We start from the raw sequence: 19993 nt of genomic DNA, 5'->3' as shown, positions 1-19993 counted from the left end.
GTGAAATAAATGTCTAAAAGGATGTGACAATCAGAATTGGAAGAGCAAATTAAAAAAAAAAAAAGTTTTTAGTTGCACAGTATCAGAGGTTGATTCAAGCTGTGTCATCTCTGCTGCCCTTTCACAAAATTCTGCATCGTAAAAGCAATCTCTTTAAAAAATTTAGTATCTTAAATTGTGTCCTTTTACAAAATTTGTTCTGTGAAATCAGCTCATATTCACAGCTAAGTCCTGCGGGCCAAAGGGATTTCACGTTAGAATTGTATTAGCTAAAAATGCTTTAATATCATAAACAAAAATTTATAATATGAATAAGTGTTTTCCTAAATAAAAAAAAATCCCAAAACTAATTCATTTTTTGCACAAAATCAAAGAAAATTTGCAAAATTTATTTCTTTTTCCCATACAATGTGGACACAAAAATAAAAAAAACTTGAATCAACCCCTGAATGCTAAACAGTAATAGCTTTAATTTAATTGGTTCAAGTCATTCACTGTTAGGGGTTTCTCCCCCCACCCCTCCCTCCATAATTTTCTTATCTATTTTTGCTTCTGCTGAATATACAAATTAAAAAAGTGCTTAGAAGATTGAAAATATTTTTTCTATTTACAGAGAAACATGAATATTTATAGAAAACAGTTTTGCAGTGACAAATATACAGTCAGACCTCGATTTAAGGAATTGACCGAAACTTTTATATATTAAATCGGGGTTATTCGTAATATCTAGTGATGTAAAATACCCGGGTATTTATTTTTAGGGGTAAATACCCAGGGTATATAACCGGGTAAATACCCAAAATGGGTAAATACCCGGGTATTTATTTCAAAAATTTATATTCAACTAAAATACTTTTCTGTATGCATTCCATTATGTATATATACAACCAACCATATACAAAACAATAAATTTTTGCCCAAAAATTGTATTTTGATCACATATTTAAAGAATTATTGTGTGAAACAGCTTAGCAATCTAATATGATATTCACATTAAATGTGTTGGATATGCCTAATCAATGTTGATAGCCAAATTTCAGATATAAAAAGTCATTCTACAAAAAGAAAAAAGCTTAACTGGTTGCAAAAAAAAGCAAACATCAATTTTTTAAGGTCCTAGTCTTTTATAACCCAGTAATATGTCCCTGCATGACTCAAAATGTAACGGAATGTCGCTCAATTTATTATTACTATTTATTTACCTAGATCTTATGCAGAAATTTCCTCCAAACTTAGTTCAATTGTTCAGGTGTATTCTGTATCACACACACACATATATATATATACACACACACATAATATACATAAACATTTAAAATTCATTTAAAATTTTTAATCTTTTATTTTAGGGTCTATGTTTAAAAAAAAAAATAGTCACCTTTTAATAGTACCTAAAAAATTTTTGCAAAATGCGCAATTACTAGGGGATTTACACCGCCTTCGGATAAATACCCAAAAAAATATTTACCTTCCCACCCTACCGGGGAGCAAATGCAAATGAGCAAGGCAACAGAAAAGAACATTTTGCTTTTTTTTTTTGCTTATTTATGTGAAAACTGTTTCTATATTTTCCATGTTATCACTTAAATATCAATAAAATAAATAACACCATAGTGTCTTAATAACTTCTCAGTTTATTCTTCCAAACATCCCTCATGCTTCATTTTTTTCATTTTGGATATGATTAATCTAGATTGTGATTTTGAAATCCTGAAGTTCATAATGAATTGCTTATACTTCTCCAATTATGACACTGAAAATAAAGATTCTTTGGTTCACGATATGTTTCTTTCATGATTTCATCATGTCTTTCAATAAAAAATATTATAAACTGTGTAATACATATGTATATATCAGTTTTACCAATTATTTCATATTTAGATTTTTTTTAAAAAATTCTCATTCACTTTTTTGCATTTTTTATAAAATACCCAGTTTTTGGGTATTTACCCAGGCCTTGGGTAAATACCCGGGTAAGTACCCAAAAAATATTTACCTACCCGCTGGGTATTTACCCGACCCACATCACTAGTAATATCCAACTGTGAATTTGTTTTTTTTTGTTTTTTTTTTCAAATACACTTACCTTATCTAAAACCCCTAATAAGCAACTGTGAAAAAATATCCATAATTAGGAAGTTTACTTTTATTTAACACTAGCCACCTGCGGCGACCAGCCGGTCCGCTTTCTTACGCCATTCGCCTTTCTATGCAAGCAGCCACCTACGGCGGCTGGTTGGCTAACTTGTCATTTAAATTTTTACTTCAAGTTTGCTGCCTTCGGTGGCTGTTTAAATAAATTTGGCAGCAGTATTAATCATATATCTCTATTTTTTGTTGTGCCATTCACATTTTTACGCCAAGATTGCCGCCTTCGGCGGCTATCTACCTTTACGATCTTTCTCTAAATTTTCTTATCCATCTCTATTTATTTTAACCTCCCCTCCCATTTCCTAATAAAAACAAAGATCACTCAAAAAAATCCATCTTTTTTTTTATTTAAGTAGAGCAAAAAAAAAAAAATTATCTTCAAAATTCCCCATAGTGTGCAAAAAGTAGCGTTTGACAAAGAAAAAAAAACCTGTTATTATTGAATTAAATGTGCATAACTATGAAATGGAACGTAATATAGATGCAGCAAAACGTTCCAGCTTGGAGGGGGGGGGGAATGGAAAAAGAAATAAATGCAATCCCTAAATAAAACAAAAAAAAAAGGAAAGAAAAAAGCAAGCTCTGCCGGAAAACACGTGGTCATTACGTCATAAAATGTAGAAGTAAGCTGTATAGTAAAAACAAAAGATAAACATTGTTTGCGATTAAGATTCCATCGTAAATACCGAATCGAAATCCAAGTAGTGACGTCAGAGGCATAAAAGATTGAAGAACGCTTTTTTCGACCGATGCATGGAAAGACATTATGTGTTCAGCATTAAAAAATTGTTTTAAAAAAAACTATTGCGTATTTTTAAGAACTTTTTTTTTCTGAAGAGGGTGAAATGGTTTTACTATTACCAACTTAAATTTTAGAAATGGGGCTTTGATACTTCTCGCAGGATGATATTTAAAAAAAACAAAACCCAGAAAAAATGCAAATAAAAGGTTTTTTGAAAAATTCATAAAAAATACAAAAATTGCTCTATTTTCAAAATTTTTTCATTCATCATATTTAAAATTAAATCTTCTACTTTATAGTGCAAAAAATATTTGTGTGGCTCGATTGGTTCGGGGTCTGTGAGGTAAAAAGTGCAAAAAAACACATAAAACATTAAATAACTTTTTTTCTAATTAAAATATCAAAAATCGAAGCCCGAGGTGCACATCTTCAGCAAAAACTGCACCTGTATACCAAATTTCATCATTCTAGGTCTTACCGTTTTCTCGGGATGCGCGCCACACACACACACACAAACATCTTATTTTATTATATGTATAGATTCCACGACTTATTACATACTAGTTAACTTGAAATTTTAAACTACTGAGTAATAGATGTTTGGACAATTTCCTTAATACTCGACTCAAAATAGTTCTCTTTCAACTTTATGAGAGAAGAAAATACTGTGTCTTTTGCAACCTGCTGCATGAGATATGTTTTTACAGCTTCCGGGCCATGTGAAGCATTCAAAAAAGTAACAGTTTTAATGGGAGTTTCACTCCCAGTTTTAATAGCTTTCAGCATCAGAATCATTATTCACGCTCCCTAGCCTGTCAAAAATTGCTGATTCCAAGAAAAGTCTTAGTCTGCTTTGGACAATATGGATGTAACATTCGGAAAACAATACAATATTTCGTAACTCAAATTAACAAAAAAAAAAATCTTTGGCTGTTAAAATAATGTTATTTCAGGGTTTATTAATTGGTAAATAGTGGTTTTTACCTTCATTTTAGTCAGGGAAAAAGAATAATTCACTAAATCGCGAAATTTGTTCGGTAAATAGAGGTTTGTTAAATCGGGGTTCGACTGTACAATAATAGCTGCTTTAAATTACTATAGCCAATAGAGTAGAAAAACTTATATTAAATCAGTTGACTATTATTGAAATTCAGAAAGAAATTTATGAATACAATAAGACGAGATATATCTTCTCTCTCTTGGATTAGCTGGGAAGGGGTTATACATAAGTTTTGATTATATTCATCAAGAACAACACAATCAAATGAATTATACAAAATTTACAAACATACTTTATGGACATAAAAGCTATAAATTATATAAATGATACTACATAAATCTTAATAAATTACAATATATATTAATAAAGAGTATCAAAATTCACAGAATGCAAATTGCTTGAGATCAGTGACAAATTTACTAAATCTAGAGCATTAAATAAATGTAAATCAGATGAATCTTTAGGTAAAGCATTAAATAAATACCTTTGTGCCTAGGAATAAAAATTAATATTTGAGCTAAACAATGTTGGATATTTCTTGTTATAGAATCTTTTGGTATTTGGAAGCTTACAAAATTGAAAAAAACCAATTTTAAATATATTAGCAAATATGCCTACCATCAACTATTACACAATTACATTAGTGACTAGATAACAAGGCTTGGGAACAGTTTCACAACTGCTTAAACATTGTAAAATAACATTTTAAAAAATTATCATTATATTCATAAAAATATGTTTCAGATTTCAATGAGCTAAATATTGAAACTTAACAACTGAGCAAATGTCATTACAACATCCTTTTTTTTTAATTAACAGATAAGTTTCTAAATCAAAGTATTAAAAACAAATTATTTGCAGTCCTGTACCTTACCTGTGTATCTAACAAAATTAGTCTTTGGTTGGTAACATACATATCAATGCCTGTTGTGCAATGCTCTCCTATTTCTTTTAAATCATTCGTTTGAGGTTTGAATAATAATCTGTATACAAAAATTATTATTAAATGCTCAACATTTCACATATGAAAATAAAAAATAAGAATATAAACATACAACTTATAACAATAAGGATAAGTTATCAAAGGTGCATTAGAAATGTATATTAGCCCTCTCTGGCACAATGGTCACAACAAAGAACATCAATTAAAAAATGTCTAAAAAAAATTTTCTTCCTTAAAATCACAAAAATTGCTGCAGAGGTAGAATTTTGTTTCTTTTAAGGATGGTGGACGGTGGAGATTTTTTGTTCAAATCCCAATTATGAAGCAAAAAATTGAAATTTTTGTAAAGTTGTAAAAATTTTAATTTGTTCTAAGAGCCAAGTAATTTTTTTCATTGTCCCTGACGCGTTCAGCCTTATTGAAGGTTAAATGACACATGCTGATAAGTTATTCACACCTGATTTTTCCTAACACTATCAATTAGAAAAAATCGAGTACAACCACGGGAGACAATGTCACTAGAGCCACATGTACATTTGCATTTGGAATGTACCATACATACATATTTTTTCCTCGTTTAACTTAGTACTGGAACACAATTTTTATCTGTCCTGAATGCATCTTCATGTTCAATTAGGGTTGGCTTTTGATAACTCGAAGCATTATTACCAGTGGCGTGCAGATCAATATTTTTAGGGGACTAGTTGGTTACGGTAAATTACAATACACAAAAGTAAAAATATTTATAGATATATTATCTTCCCTTTTATTATCAACTTCAGTGTTATGCTTCAAAGTTGATGAGCAACATTGCTCACTAAGATGAAAGTCTATTCGAGTTTTACCAAAAGTTTTCAACTGAGTAATGGCTTGGTAGTATACTTGGGTTTTCTCGTGACGAATCGTTGCCTTGTGGAAATTGCTCATATCTAAAAATCCATTGGCATTCCAGACGCCTTTTTCCTTTTCAAAAAGGATGCAGGGCCAGCAAAATAATTTTTTTCTTGACTTACAAGCAGTCAGCCATTTAACAGTCTCAAAGTAATCTTTCTTAAAATGCCGATTGTAATTTTTTAGCTTCGCAGATATTGCTAGGTCAGGAGTAGGCCTGCTCTGTGAAAGTATATGAGCTTTCTCTTGGTCAAGTCAAAGCTCCGAACGAACGGTTTGCGAGAACGTCCAGCAGGCAGCAATTCTCCTCCGAGCTCCGGGGCAGTCTGTGCTGTTGCGCATGCTCCTCAACTACGTCCAGTTGGAGACTTGTTTTTTCTACTGAGTCCCCTTCCATTACAAAAAAAAAAAAAAAAAAACAATGGACGCAGGAAAATAACTTTGACTAGTGATTTTGTTGTTTCCTGAAGCTCACATAGAAACCTGTACACTAAGTACGGAAACAAAAATTTATCCGTTGGTTTAAAAAATGCATGAAATATTCAAATAAGCTTTCAAGCGAACGCCAAGGATCTAACAAAGCTATATGAGATCTGGGGAACAGGTTCTTAAGAGCTAGTCCCTCGGACAAGTCCATTTAAGACGTCACACACAGGGGAGAAAGGGAGGGAGGGGCAGTAAAAGAAGTAGCGCTTTCTAATAAACTTGTTTTTCTGCTCACGTTTTTTCTTAATAAATTATTTTGCAAGGTAATTTCTTTGAAGGGGCAAATATTTAAGGGACCAGCCCAGTCCCTCTGGTACATGGGCGGCACGCCACTGATAATTACTTGAATATTCCTTTATCTCAAAGTTTTTATTGGGTTCCAAACCCTCAAGAAGGTTGTGAGAGCTTCCCATAACTCAAAGTACCAATAACTCTAAGGTTTTACCGGCCCCTTGGGATTCAAGTTATTGAGAGTTGCCTGCATTTTAATGTTTATACATCAGACAAAGGTTACAATTACCTTTTTAGTCAACGTCAAATTGTTTTGTGAAATAATTTTTTTTTCCTTCAAAGAAGATCATATAATAACAGCATACCTTGATGAATCAGGATTATTTCCTTTAATCAGGGATAGTATGGTAGATTTACCAACACCCTGTAATCCAAGAACACCAATGACATAGAAATCAGTAGCATCATGAAGGTACTAAAATTGTAAAGAAAAAAGGAAGGTAATTTCAATAAAACATGTTGACTACTAAGCAAACGTTTTGATCTATACACATATTCACTTAAATTTCACTTATTTTGAAAGTAACATGTCATTGCATGTTTTTGGATTCATTCAGGGACAGATCCAGAAATTGTATTAATCGGGGTAAGTTTCAATGGCCAACCTTATACCTCCGATGCAAAATGCATCAGTTTAAGCAGGGATGCTTCCCCTCCAAGGGTGATGTGCAACCCCTTAATATGGAGCACCCCCCCCCCTTCTAAAATTTAATGATGCAACCTGGGACATGGATCATTTGCCCTCAAATTTTCATCAAAACTCAAATACTCATTTCTTTAGCCAAACAGTTCTCATCATCGTAAGCTTTGAATATATGGATCATTCTCCAGAAAACGTAACTTTTGAACACAAATATTTTTCAATTTTGAAACCTTTTGCTTTCTTTTTTTTTCAGTCTTACAAGAAAGTGTTAGCTACTAGAAGTAACCATCAACAATTATCCAGCTAAGTTCCAATTATTTTACTCATAAATAAAAAAATTAAAAAATGCCTTGCTCACAGAAATTTTAAAAAAAAAGAAAAAAATACTTTTAATATTTAAAAATCGAGGCCAATTTAATATCAAAGTAGTAATTTTGTTAGTTATGCAAACAATCAGTTATTTTTACAGATTAGTGGGAGTACAGTATTAAACTATCTTAGTTAAAGTATGGCTTATTAATAGTTTCAAATGTATGTTAAAATAATATTTAGTAAATTTGAGCATATACTGGCAATTTATAATTTTGGTATAATGCCTATTATTGATGTATTTCCCTTCCAGCAATTATTTTCACCTCAGAAATAATGACATTGATAAGGTCTGTCACGGAGGTGAGGATTTTTCCCTTAATACAGGCATAATAGATACATTTTTGACGGATTTTTTTTTCTTTGTTGCTACAATCTGCACATGTTAAGCATATAAAAACATGTTCACTTCTTTTTTTTACATTAATTTACATTCCTGAAGTTCAAGTTCCCGGAGATGAGAAGTCAGAATAACCACACCAAGTTTTTATAGCAAAATCTATCTTCTTGTTTTTCAACAAAAATCTCACAATTTCAACTATGGCTGAAAATAAACAAGGGAGCTCCCTTGTATCATGGAAAATAAAATTTTACGTCACTACTGCCACATGTTACTGAGGAATGACATTTTGTGTTTAGGTAATGGAGGTGAAAATTTATTGTGTGACATGACTCCTTGTCCTTCTGAAACGAACTAAAACACAATATTAAAAAATTAAATATACTTAACAATTAGTATTTGAGACACTTGTGAAGAGAATAATAAATAAATAAGTATGTACTTTTAATTAAACAAGTTATTAAGCAACATGAACAGCCACACAAGGTGTGTGACATGCCACGGAGGCGAGAATTCATATGTTGTGGACGAAAAATAGTACTAAAATAAAAATTATTATTAAAAAATTGTTGGCAGGTTTAAATGGATATATTTTTGACGAAATTGAAAATCATTGTTAAATGAATTGTTTCTTAAAGTTTTTACTGTAAAAGGCGTATGACAGAAAAGTTACAATTTTTGAAGAATGACCCATATGAGATTAGTTATCAACTAGTTGGAAAAAGCACACACATAAGGTAAAAAAAGGTGAACATTGATTCTATGAACTATTTCTTTGGATCCAAAAAATTTAAGTTTTATAATAGTCTTAATAAAATTGTCACAGGGGGGTCAGATGACCCTCTGAATCTTCCCTGAATCTGGCTTTGGTTCATTGTATTGCATTGTATTGTTCACTTGCAAATTTTTATCTCAATTCAAATCATACACTTAGATTTCAATCTTAACCTAGAGATATTTTTTAACAACTTTTTTTAAATACACCTCAAAACTGAAATCTTGGATGACTGTGAACAAAAGACTTTTTTGCATTTCAACTGTCAGTGTGAAAAAAGACAGATTTCAACTCAAGATTGGTATTATATAATATTGTTACAAATTCTGTAAATAGTAATTTTTTGTGATTAATTTGTCGTAATCTAGCTAAATTCGGCGTTTATTAAATTATCTTTCATCTAAAATAATTGTAGTAACGTAACGTAACCTGTAAATAATTTCTTGTAATGAATATACAGCCCCCCGTACATTCAGCTGAAGTATACGTCCCCTCATTTCTGAATGATAAAATTTGTGAATGGAAAAAAAATAAAATAACGGTCTACGATTTTCGGGAAACTTGTGGAATATTTGAGAGTTCTCTTTCGGTGTGTATAAAAAGCCGTTACGCATGATAAAAAGTCAGTGAGAATTTGTACTGAGAGTGTATTAGCTCTGTTTATTGCGAGGCATTTCGCTGTGTTGTTTTTCGTATTTTGAAGTAAATATACATGTAACCGTTGAGTTTACAGTGTTGAGTGATATTTGCTTAATTGCTGATGATTAATTTAGCAATTGTTAACGATCTCTCCTGTACATAGTGTAAATAAAGCTCCTGTGATTTTCTCAAGAACTGTGTCGTCCTTTCAAGAAAGTTGGAAGTCGCACCGGATCCGTTACAATATAATTTCAATATAGCATCATAATTATTACAGCCCTTTAAATGAAATTAAAACCATATTTAACTATTACATTTAATAATCAAGTATAAAGTACTGTTATAAATTTAAAAGTATTCTGACACCCCAAATCGATAAATTATACTTACTTCAAGAGCATTGTCACACCACTGTAAGGACTCATCAACTAATTTTACAGGAAAAGACATCTCAGGTGGTGATAATAACTTTTGGTCTCCTAAAATAATATGCTTCATGAATTCCCACAAATATTTTGAAAGAAAGTAATAAGAGAGAAGAGAGGTTAAAAAATTTTATGATTACTCATTTTTCTTCTTCTTCAGCAACACCATAGCCTAGTGCAGGCCAAGACTTTCTCTATTTATGTACTAATTATTATACAGTATAACCTCAATTTAACGATTTTCATGGGAATGGTAAAATGTAGGATCAAGTATATTGTTAAATCGAGAAGCATAGACATTCAATGCAGTCAAATCTGGATCAGTGAAATGTATCATTAAATTGCGGATATTGTTAAATCGGGTATTATGAAATAAAAGTTATACTGCATAGTAATTATTAATTAGAAAACATTAGGACGCGTTCATTTAGACGCATTCACTCTTTTTAGAACTAGAGTAAACCATCATTAATCTCAACCCTATTATGCTTAATCTTGACATTCATTTAGATGTACAGAAATTGGCTGACTGTAAGGAAACAAAGAGTAGTTGTGAGCGGAAATCATTTTAAATGGAGTGATGTTTTAAGCAGGGTTCCAAGGGGATCAGTTTTAGGGCCTCTTTTGTTTATAATTTTTATGAATGACATTTATGAAAACATTTCTGGCACATGAATTGTTTTGCTGATGATGTCAAGGTTATGGGGATTGTAGAAAATGAAGAACTAGCAAAACAACTTCCAGAGGATTTAGATCATATTACTAAGTGGGCGAATAGGTAGAGTATGGCATTGAATGCAGGGAAATGTCTAATGCTACACTTAGGTCATGGAAATAAGGGTACAAATTATTATTTACAGGGTTTGGTCATTAGTCAGGCCTAAAATGTTATTGATCTAAGTGTCTTAATCAATAAGGATTTTAAGTTTAGTCAACAGTGCAGCATTGCAAGTAACCAAAGGCAACAAAATGCTTGCGTTTATCAATAGATCTATTTCAAACAAATTTAAGGAGGTTCTTCTGCCTTCACATAAGAGTTTAGTAAGACCTCATTTGAAGTATACTGTTAAGTTTTGGTCTCCTTATCTCAGGAAAGATTTTTTGGTTGAAGTTTTGGAACTTGTGGAGCACATTTTCGCCTCTGAATATTTTTTTAATCCAGCAAAATTATACAGATGTTCTTAATTTCAATAAACTTTCAAAATCATAAACAAATCTAAATTAAGTTACATTGCTTCCTTTACTATACAGAACAGGACTTATTGAACATAAAAAAATTTAAAATCTAGATTAAAGGAAAATAACATTCAAAAATATTATTCTACAGTTTGAGGACAAAGAAGCTGCTCTGAAGGCAAAAATTTCAAGTTCTGTGAAGGATGCAAAAAGATTGCACATTCCAATACATAGATGCTATAAATAGAATAAAAAAAGAGAAAAATCTAAAAAGACTTCCAATGCTATTTTTGATCGTAATGCAACATCTTATAATCAAAAATAGCAGGGAAAGAAACAAAACTAAAAACAGATTACAATGAGAAAAATGTGTAAATAAAAGGTCTAACATCGAGGGCATCACTAGAATACTACTTGCTTTTTCTCACACTTATATGTTGAAAACTTGCTTTCAACAGCAACCATGCTATAGGAAAGAATGAACAACTTTACACACACTATCATACAGAGGAAATAAATTGAGAGGAAAAAGGTCAATAACGAAATTGGAGGGAAAAAGAGGAAAATGACAAAACAACAGAAAATCACAGATCTGAGAAACAATCTCATGCCTGTGCATTGGCGTAAACTAGGGGGGAGGAGCATAGGGGGGCAAGTGCCCCCCTAATTTTTTAAGCCATGGACAGAGTCATTATTTTGCCACCTAGTTTTTAAGCAAAAGATTTTTTAAAATTGTTTGTCAAGTGATCTATTCTTTATTTTCAAACGATAATAAAATGTAACTCAGATATTACCAATGCAATTGTTATATGAATTATATGCAAAAGTCTTATCCTTATCTTACACCACTAAGTAGTAATTTCAACCTATAGTCTATCTGTTTTTAAACTGCACCACAGTGGTACAATCTGAAGCCCAGAAGAGGTCCGTATACCTGATCCCAAAGTGATGATGAACTTCATCCCCCCCCCCCCCCGCCACAATATATACAAGCATGTAATCCTAGTCTACTAAATTTAGGTTGTAAACTAGGATTACATGCCCAAAAAAATGAGTGTTTTCGAGAAAGAGCGGATATTTCGCATTTCCGAAGTTTTTCTTAAAGCAAAATTTACTTTTAATCCTTTAATTGACGCTCACATGGATGAACAACCAACCATGTAATCAACTGGTCAAAATAGAACAGAGGCGCAACCAGAAAGGGGGCTCACCGCCTCCCCCAGAATGCTGAGTTGAATGTTTTTCAAAACCTTTATTATTGAGGAGAAGAAAAGAACACGTCATCGGAAAACAAAGTAATTTTTAGAAATCAATAGTAATGTTAAGGGAAAATCTTAACTTCTATTAAAAATAAATCTTTGAATTAAAAATACTAAAAAGTAACAGCTTGTTGATAAGCTAATCCACCTCCCGCCCCCTGTCCTATTTCTTTTTTTTTCTGGTTCGTCTGAAAATGAGAAAGTGTTAAAAATACTGCTCCTCCGAAGCCCCACTCGTCCCCCCTAACACACTGGAAGCATAATGGAGCATCTTAAATTTTATTTTCAGGTCTTCAATTTTGCCAATTTTCCAGAGGAAATACCTCAATCACCGAACAACATCAAAAATCTCTTAAAATTGCGTTTTTGGAGCTTTAATTTTGAAAAATTACTGGCCCTAATATTACAAAATATAGCTTTACAATCCCGTTTTTAAGACTTGAATTTCAGAAAATATTCAGGCAAGGGTCCCCCATACCGCCTTGCTCCAACATCATAAGCAATTAGGTTTTTTAAACTACACATACAAAAATTTTAAGTGGGATAGCCCCTGAATATAAAACATTGCTTTAGTTATTAGTGCCATAATTTAGAAAACGTTACCAGGGAAGAGCTTCAGAATCTCATTCCCATAAAATGTTCAATGTTTGTCTAAAATTGCGTTTTTGAAACTTCAATGTCGAAAGCAGGGGGGAAGAGGAATTGAATTCAACCTATTAAAAAAAATCGATCAGGTATAGTCCTTGAGCTCCATCCGTTACCCTAACGCCGAAAATCTCAATCAACAAAGGCTGGATAAACAAGGTTCTCCTCAACACAAACATAAAAAAAATATTAATACTTTTAGCGATTACAATAATTGGGCCTCAAAGAGGGAAGGTGTGTTTTTGAGGGTTTTGATCTCTGCCTAAAAATGACCTTGAGAAAATGTGTTTAGAAGTAACATTTATAAAACTTACTTATTATAGTACACGAGCTACCACAACATAAAAGAAGAAAATTTAAATCATGTTTTCCACATGAGATATGCTTAGATCAGCAGCGAACATAGACTTTGGTGCCCCCCTCCCCATGAACTATAAGTATAAAAAAAGTGAAAATTAAAAAAAAATAAATTTAACATAATTGTATTTATTTTGGAGCGTGTGCCCTCATACCTCTTGTGCCCCCACCCTCAGGCCACGACGGTACTATGTACGCCATTGGCTTAGATCATATTTTGCCCAAAAGCCAAAAGCTATTCTAAAAATATCAAAGCAATTTACCATCAGTTTGCCCAATTGAAGGTTTTTGCTGCACATGGAAAACACGTTGAGCAACATTTTTCACCAAATCTGAAAACGATTCCGTCTCTTTATTAGCAGAAGCAGTAGCACTTTCATCTTCCGTTGAACTTGAAACCTTTTGTACAATAGTGGGTGATTTCAACAATTCGTTTTGGACACTAGAAGTAGTAGCTAATGTATTTCCACTTTGATTACTTTTAGTCTAAAAAATATAGATAAATAAGTATATTGCAATAAATAAATGCTGTATTTAAGTATAAGTCAAACAATTTGACACAAAAAACTGGGCTAAAAGTTAGTAGGTCGATATATTCGGGGCTTGATAATATTTATCCAAAAATTCTTGTTGAATCTGAAGAGGAATCAGTGGATGTTACTTTAATATTGTCAATGCTTTTTACAACTCAGGGACAGTGCCAGAGGACTGGAAGCAGGCTAACATAATGCCGTTTTTCAAGAAAGGGTTTAAAGGTAATGCGGGGAATTATAGACCTGTAAGTATGACTTCAGTAGTTTGTAAAAGTTTTGAATCTTTGATCAAAATCAAGTTAATGAATTTCTTCAATGTGACTAATAGTCTGTTGATTTTTTGCAACATGGTTTGAGGAAAGGTAAATCGTATGCTACTAATTTACAGCATTTCTAAGTCAAGGTCACTATGGCTTAAGAAAAGAGAAAGTGCATAAATGTTGCTTACATTGATGTTAATGAAGCTTTTCAATAAGGTACCACTAGCTGATATAGGAATAGCAAGGAAAATTTTACTTTGGGTTAGGAATTTGCCGACTGGCAGTAAACAGAGAGTAGTTGTAAAAGGAAATCAGTCTAAATAGAGTGATGTGTTGAATGGGATTCATTTAGGCGTGGTAGTGGGCTCAAGTAAATCTTTGTAAAAACAGTGTGAAATTTTCTGATTCAAACAAGTTGCCAAACCAAGTGACATTGGGTACTGTTAACAAAAAAGTATCGAATTTTTCAGATCTAAATCTGAAAATTCTCATAAAATTTGCTCTGTTTCCCTCTATAAATTAATTTTTATATGCCTCCTATTTATTGTTTGATAATGTTAGTCAATGTGAGTTTGAAAGCACTTAGTGTGTCTTATAACATTTTTTTTCTTTTTAATTTAAAAAAAAAATACCTTATCTGGAGGTTTAGCAAGAATAACAAGAGTCTTTCCAACTCCAGTATCTGTATCCATTGTAGACTCCTGAAAATAAATGAAATGAAACAAATAAAAATGAACATTTTAAATTGACTTTTCAGGTGCTTAAAAATAATCAGTTTAGTTGTTCTTTTGACAAATGGGATTTTTTTTCACGTGAAAAGAAATGCATAGTATATTTATATTCCTATCAGCAATTTGTATCAGGGTTGGCAAAAACCCGGGTTTTTTTTTAAAAAAGCCCATGGACCCAGGGTTTTTTTAAATAAAACCCCCAAAAAAAACCCAACTAAAGCTGGGTTTTTTAAAAGAAATCTGGGTTTTTTTTGTCTTTTTTTAGGGAAAATGTGGGGGTACTTGTAGCATATTGTAGCGTAAGTATATGGACAAAGCGCAAATATTGTCTTGGGGTAAAAAAGCTGGAAAACTAGTTAAAATTCAGCGTTTTCTGAAGAAAAGTATAAAAGACGACAAAACCCAAGAATGGTGAAGTTTCAGATTTTTTAGTTTTCATGATCACCAACAGTTAAGGCAAAGTTACTTCTCGAGTGAGAAAATCTATTGTTCGTTTTTAATTGCTACTACGTTTTTTTTTTTTGCATTTTACTTTCCTGTATTTCATTTTGTTATGCAAAACTACTGTAGAACCTCAAGTAGTTTTTACTCCCTTTTTACTGAATTCCAGCTTAATCAAGATATTTCTTTCAATTTTATGTTGCCAGTTTTTCTATTTCTGTGTACAAACTAAGAAATATTAAACTTTTTCGTAAGATAATGAAAATACTGTACATCCTGTTCTGTTTTCTGCCCGACCGTTTGAAACACCTGTTAATTTCTAAAAAATATACCTTGTGTTTATTCGAGATTTGCAACGTGTTTGTTTGCAGGAAATAATTCACATAAAAGCCTTTTAGCTAGAGTAGTTTCCTCTGTACAATCTGCAAATATTGGGAAAATCAGACGTGACAGGACTTAGTCAAAATAATTTGAGTCCATTTATTTATCAGTTAAAGAAAAAAGTTAAATATATTTATTTAAGATCTTTGAAACATTTTTTTAATGCTGTTAAGAGTTGAGAAATACTATTTCAAAAAATTCATTTTTTATGTCCAATGTCTATGGTGAAGAAGAAATGAAAAAGAAGTTTAAATAGTGAAAGTATTTGAATTAATTTTTTTAAAAACTTCTCAGAAAATTTAAAAAACCCAAAAGTGGGCTGAATAATGGGTTTTTTTAAATGGGTTTTTTCAAAAAAAAAAAACCCATTGGGTCCGACCCAATTGGGTCCAATCCGGCCAACCCTGATTTGTATTTATCATTTATCTGTGTGTCATAAAACAAAGCATAAATTAGAAGAAAAAGTTTAAAAATTGATCTTCATTAGGAAAATTAAAATCTAGGAAAAATATATATCACTTCAAATAAAGTAACTCATTTTGAAGTAATGTTGAATGTAGAGTTTCTTGTGTTTTTGAGAGACTACTGATTCAATTCAAGCAGACGACAGATCGCTCATACGGTAGTACTACTTTCGTTACATATTTAAGAGAAATACTAAAATTATGAACTGTAAAATAGCCAGCAGAATAATACATCTGCCAGAATAAAATAGTTACGCACTTTGTTTTTATTTGGAGGAGGCATAAGGAAATTATTTTTATGTTTTAAAACTGACTAGAAATTTAGCTCAATATTAAAAGCAAGTCTCACGGAAGGGTGGGGGGGGGGGGGGTCATATTGTTTATTTTTCAGCTGGTTACAGCTAATGATTTGTTCGTCATTTCTTGGGAAATAATTTAAAAAAAGTTTAGAGCCGCATTAGTTTAGACTTTACGGTCTGTAACTAAAGCATATTAAAAATTTATCTAATCATCTTTTTATGGAAATTTTATTTTCAAGACATAACCCTCAAAGTTTTTTTGTTTCATTCACATGGATATTTTCTCTTTCAGTGAGCGAAAACTTTTATCTCTTTTTTTTTATAAAAGAAATCGGTTATTTTAATATCTAAAAAAAAAAAAAACATTCACAAATCAGGTAAAGTTAAAGTTAAAAAAATGAAATTTGAGGATTTCACAATGTATCTGGCATCGTCAATAATCATTCGAAGGAAGGGTGTGGAAAAATCGTTCGGTGTTAACGACCAATAAAGCTTTTTTATTAGTTTATTTTTTTTATTAATTTGCAGTTGGGTTCCTTCATAAACGTGCAAGTTGAACTGTTTTTAAATCTACACTTAAAAATTTTGTGTCACTGAAGTGTTGTCTTTCGGCTGACAGCGTTACCGGTATAAACGCATTTAAAATGATGGATAAATATATTGCAGTTTGATTGTGAACAATCTTTCGTTGTTGATTAAGTTCAAGTTACCTGTGTTGACTGTTATTAAAAATGGGTTGCGCAGTAAGTTCTGTGGCTGACAAAGAAGCAGTTGAAAGATCGAAGAAAATTGATAAAGATTTAAGAGCCGATGGAGAACGTCAGGCTCGAGAAGTTAAATTGCTCCTCTTAGGTAATTTCCTGTTTCACTTGTTATTTCTGCTTTTGCTTATGTGCATCTGAGATTGAAATATCGCTCTTCTTTAAGAAACGAGATTATGTATTTCTGCATATTGAACCATTAACTTAGCATATTTGCTTCAATTTCGTCAACCATTTCGTGTTGACATTTAAATGTCAACATTCTTTGATAAACATAAAATTTGGTTTTGAAAATTTTGTGATTTCATCATGCCTTGGTTTTTATGTTTTTTTTTTTTTTTTTTTGCTTTTGATCGAAGAATAAGTTTTTATTTTTGTTATTCAAGGTTATTGTAGGAAGTATTTTGAAAAGATCCTTTTCATCAGTTTTGCAATTGGACTCCCCCCCCCTCCCCCCATGCAGCACATGATACATTTAAAAAATAATTATTATTTTCCACCTGTGTTTCATATTTGTATTAAAACATTGTCATGAAAAATCGCGTTCTTCTAATTCGATGGTTTGCTGTAGTAGTAAAAACTTATAAAGGGCTACCTACTGGTTAGTGGTTATAGTTACTTCAAACTAGTTTTACACTTTAAGTTATCCATAAAAAAATAGAACAATGAAAATAACTAAATGCATCAGATGAAAAAAAGAAATTCTTTCCTGAAAAGTGCAAATTTTCACATTTATTAGTAGCATGGTGCCGACAATATGCAGAGGTACTGCTGACTCAAGGTATAGTGTTAGTTGTTTCGTACTCAGTTCTTACAATTCAGTGAAAGAATACTATATTCTCCTGCTATAGCCCACCACTAAAATTGAAAAAATGCTGACTTTATTGAAAAAGACTGGTTTGGCCTACATATTCAATTAATTACATTGCTATTTGTATTAATGACCTATCATTTTGATAAGGTAAGCCTGTCCCGTATTTACTGTTCTTAAATCTGGCAACCCTGATTTATACAGTGCCTGCCTTTTATTAAAATCATATTCGTGTGGAAATTTGATTTTAAAAAGCGACCAATAGCCGGCATACAAGGCACTAAAAAAATAAGAGGTTTTGAAGTTTAAATAGTCTAAAAAAGAAATGAATTATGATTATTAATGGTCTATTTTTAGTGTTTCAAAATAAAGTTGACATTTTAATTTACGTAAGTTAGGACTTCTTCATTACACAGGTCTCTTAAAAGATTGACTTTTTGTTTGATGACAGAATTTGGAAGAAAAAACCCAAAATTTGAAAATTCAAAACTTTCAACATTACCTGCTCTTTGCTCTGAAGTGCACCATATGCTGTACAACAGTTGACACTAACAAGATACAGTAAGCTATAGTACAGCTTGAGGACTTTGTATTTTCCAGGGATGACGTTTTACTTCATTTGAAAAAAATTAAAGAGTTAGTCTCTTTAATTGTCTGGCTCCGGGACCAGATAATATTTATCCAAAAATTTAAGTTGAATGTGCAGAGGAATTAGCAGATGTAATTGTAAATATTTTCAATGCTTCTTATAACTCGTTGACAGTGCCAGAAGACTGAAAGCTGGCTAACATTACGCCGTTCTTCAAGAAAGGAAGTGCGGGAAATTATAGGCCTGTGAGTCTAACTTTGGTGGTTTGCAAAATGTTTGAAACATTGATAAAAATTAAGAGTACATTTTTTAGAGACTAATAATCTATTGACTAGTTTTCAGTACGGTTTCAGGAAAGGTAAATCTTGTGCTACTAATTTATTACATTTCTATGACAAAGTTACCATGGCTTTGGACAATAAGAAGCCTGTAGATGTTCTTTACATTGATTTTTAAAAAACTTTCGATAAGGTACAGCATGTTGCTCTACTTAGCAAATTAGCTGATATAGGAATAGGAGGGAAAACTTTCATTTGCCTAAAAAACTGGCTGACCGGAAGGAAACAAAGGATAGTTGTAAGGGGAAATTATTCTAATTGTCTAAGTGAGGTTTTAAGCAGGGTTCTTCAAGGATCAGTGTTAGGGCCTGTTTTGTTCATTGCTTTTATGAACAATATTCATAAAAATCTTTCTGGGAACATGAATTGTTTTGCTGAAATGTCAAAGTTATGGGGAGTGTAGAAAATGAAGAACAAGCAAATCAGCTGCAAGAGAATCTAGATCATATTACGGAGTGAGCTGATAAATGGGGCATGGCTGTTAATGTTGGAAAATGTCTAGTGATACACTTAGGGCATGGAAATAAGTGTATACTAGTTATTATTTGCAAGGTTCAGTCATTAGGCAGGCAGAAAAAGTTACTGATCTGGGTGTCTTAATAAGTCAGGATCTAAAGTTTAGCCAACAGTGCAGCATAGCTAGTAACAAAGCCAATAAGATGCTTTGGGTTTATCAATAGATCTATTTCAAACAAATCTAAAGAAGTTCTTCTGCCCTTATATAGAAGTTTGGTAAGACCACACTTTGAGTATGCTGTTCAATTTTGGTCTCCTTATCTGAGGAAAGATATTAAGGTATTGGAAAGGGTTCAAAGGCAAGCTACAAGGCTAATAAATGCACTTTCTCATTTAGACTATGATTCCAGGCTTAGAAGGCTAAAAATGTACAGTCTTGAGCAAAGGAGAGACCGAGAGGATGTGATTCAGTTGTTTAAATTTATTAAAATGAAAGATGTTACAGGGCTGAAGTTTAGCACTGAAAACAGGACAAGGGGTCATTGTTTTAAGCTATTGAAATCTCAGACAGAGACTACGTTAAGCATTCCCCAATGCGCCAAATGCGGTAAAATCGGCGAACAAAATTTGAATTTATTGGCAAATAGAAAATTCTCTAAAATATACAGAGAAAAAAAAAATCTCCCTTCAGATGTCAATCTAGATAAAAAACAGGTCCGTTCCCAAAATTTGGACCCCTAAAAACGGACTCTTCACAAAATTCCGACCCCGAAAAACGAACCTTTCACAAAATTCCT

At 32.1% G+C, this 19993-nt stretch overlaps 2 protein-coding genes across 3 annotated transcripts in view; one reads left to right on the top strand and one right to left on the bottom strand.

Moving 5' to 3' along the window:
* Window positions 1–16301, bottom strand: part of LOC129229405 (nonsense-mediated mRNA decay factor SMG9-like) — a 60289-nt gene extending 43988 nt beyond the window's left edge. For both annotated transcript variants that reach the window (XM_054863706.1, XM_054863705.1), the window contains exons 1-6: window positions 16202–16301; window positions 14558–14626; window positions 13396–13618; window positions 9661–9749; window positions 6810–6919; window positions 4768–4876 (exon numbers count right to left, since the gene is read on the bottom strand). In XM_054863706.1, coding sequence (XP_054719681.1) covers window positions 4768–4876; window positions 6810–6919; window positions 9661–9749; window positions 13396–13618; window positions 14558–14626; window positions 16202–16225 — 624 coding nt within the window. In that variant the 5' untranslated portion in view covers window positions 16226–16301. The remainder of the gene's footprint in view (window positions 1–4767; window positions 4877–6809; window positions 6920–9660; window positions 9750–13395; window positions 13619–14557; window positions 14627–16201) is intronic.
* A 366-nt stretch (window positions 16302–16667) lies between these two features.
* Window positions 16668–19993, top strand: part of LOC129229212 (guanine nucleotide-binding protein G(i) subunit alpha) — a 67846-nt gene continuing 64520 nt past the window's right edge. Inside the window, exon 1 of the mRNA XM_054863473.1 lies at window positions 16668–17093. Within this exon, the coding sequence (XP_054719448.1) occupies window positions 16973–17093 (121 nt within the window). The 5' untranslated portion in view covers window positions 16668–16972. The remainder of the gene's footprint in view (window positions 17094–19993) is intronic.

The sequence above is a fragment of the Uloborus diversus genome, chromosome 9, assembly GCF_026930045.1.
Source record: "Uloborus diversus isolate 005 chromosome 9, Udiv.v.3.1, whole genome shotgun sequence".
Taxonomy (NCBI): Eukaryota; Metazoa; Arthropoda; class Arachnida; order Araneae; family Uloboridae; genus Uloborus; species Uloborus diversus.
The sequence above is the reverse complement of the archived record's forward strand: the minus strand, read 5'-3'. Positions and strand labels throughout refer to the sequence as shown.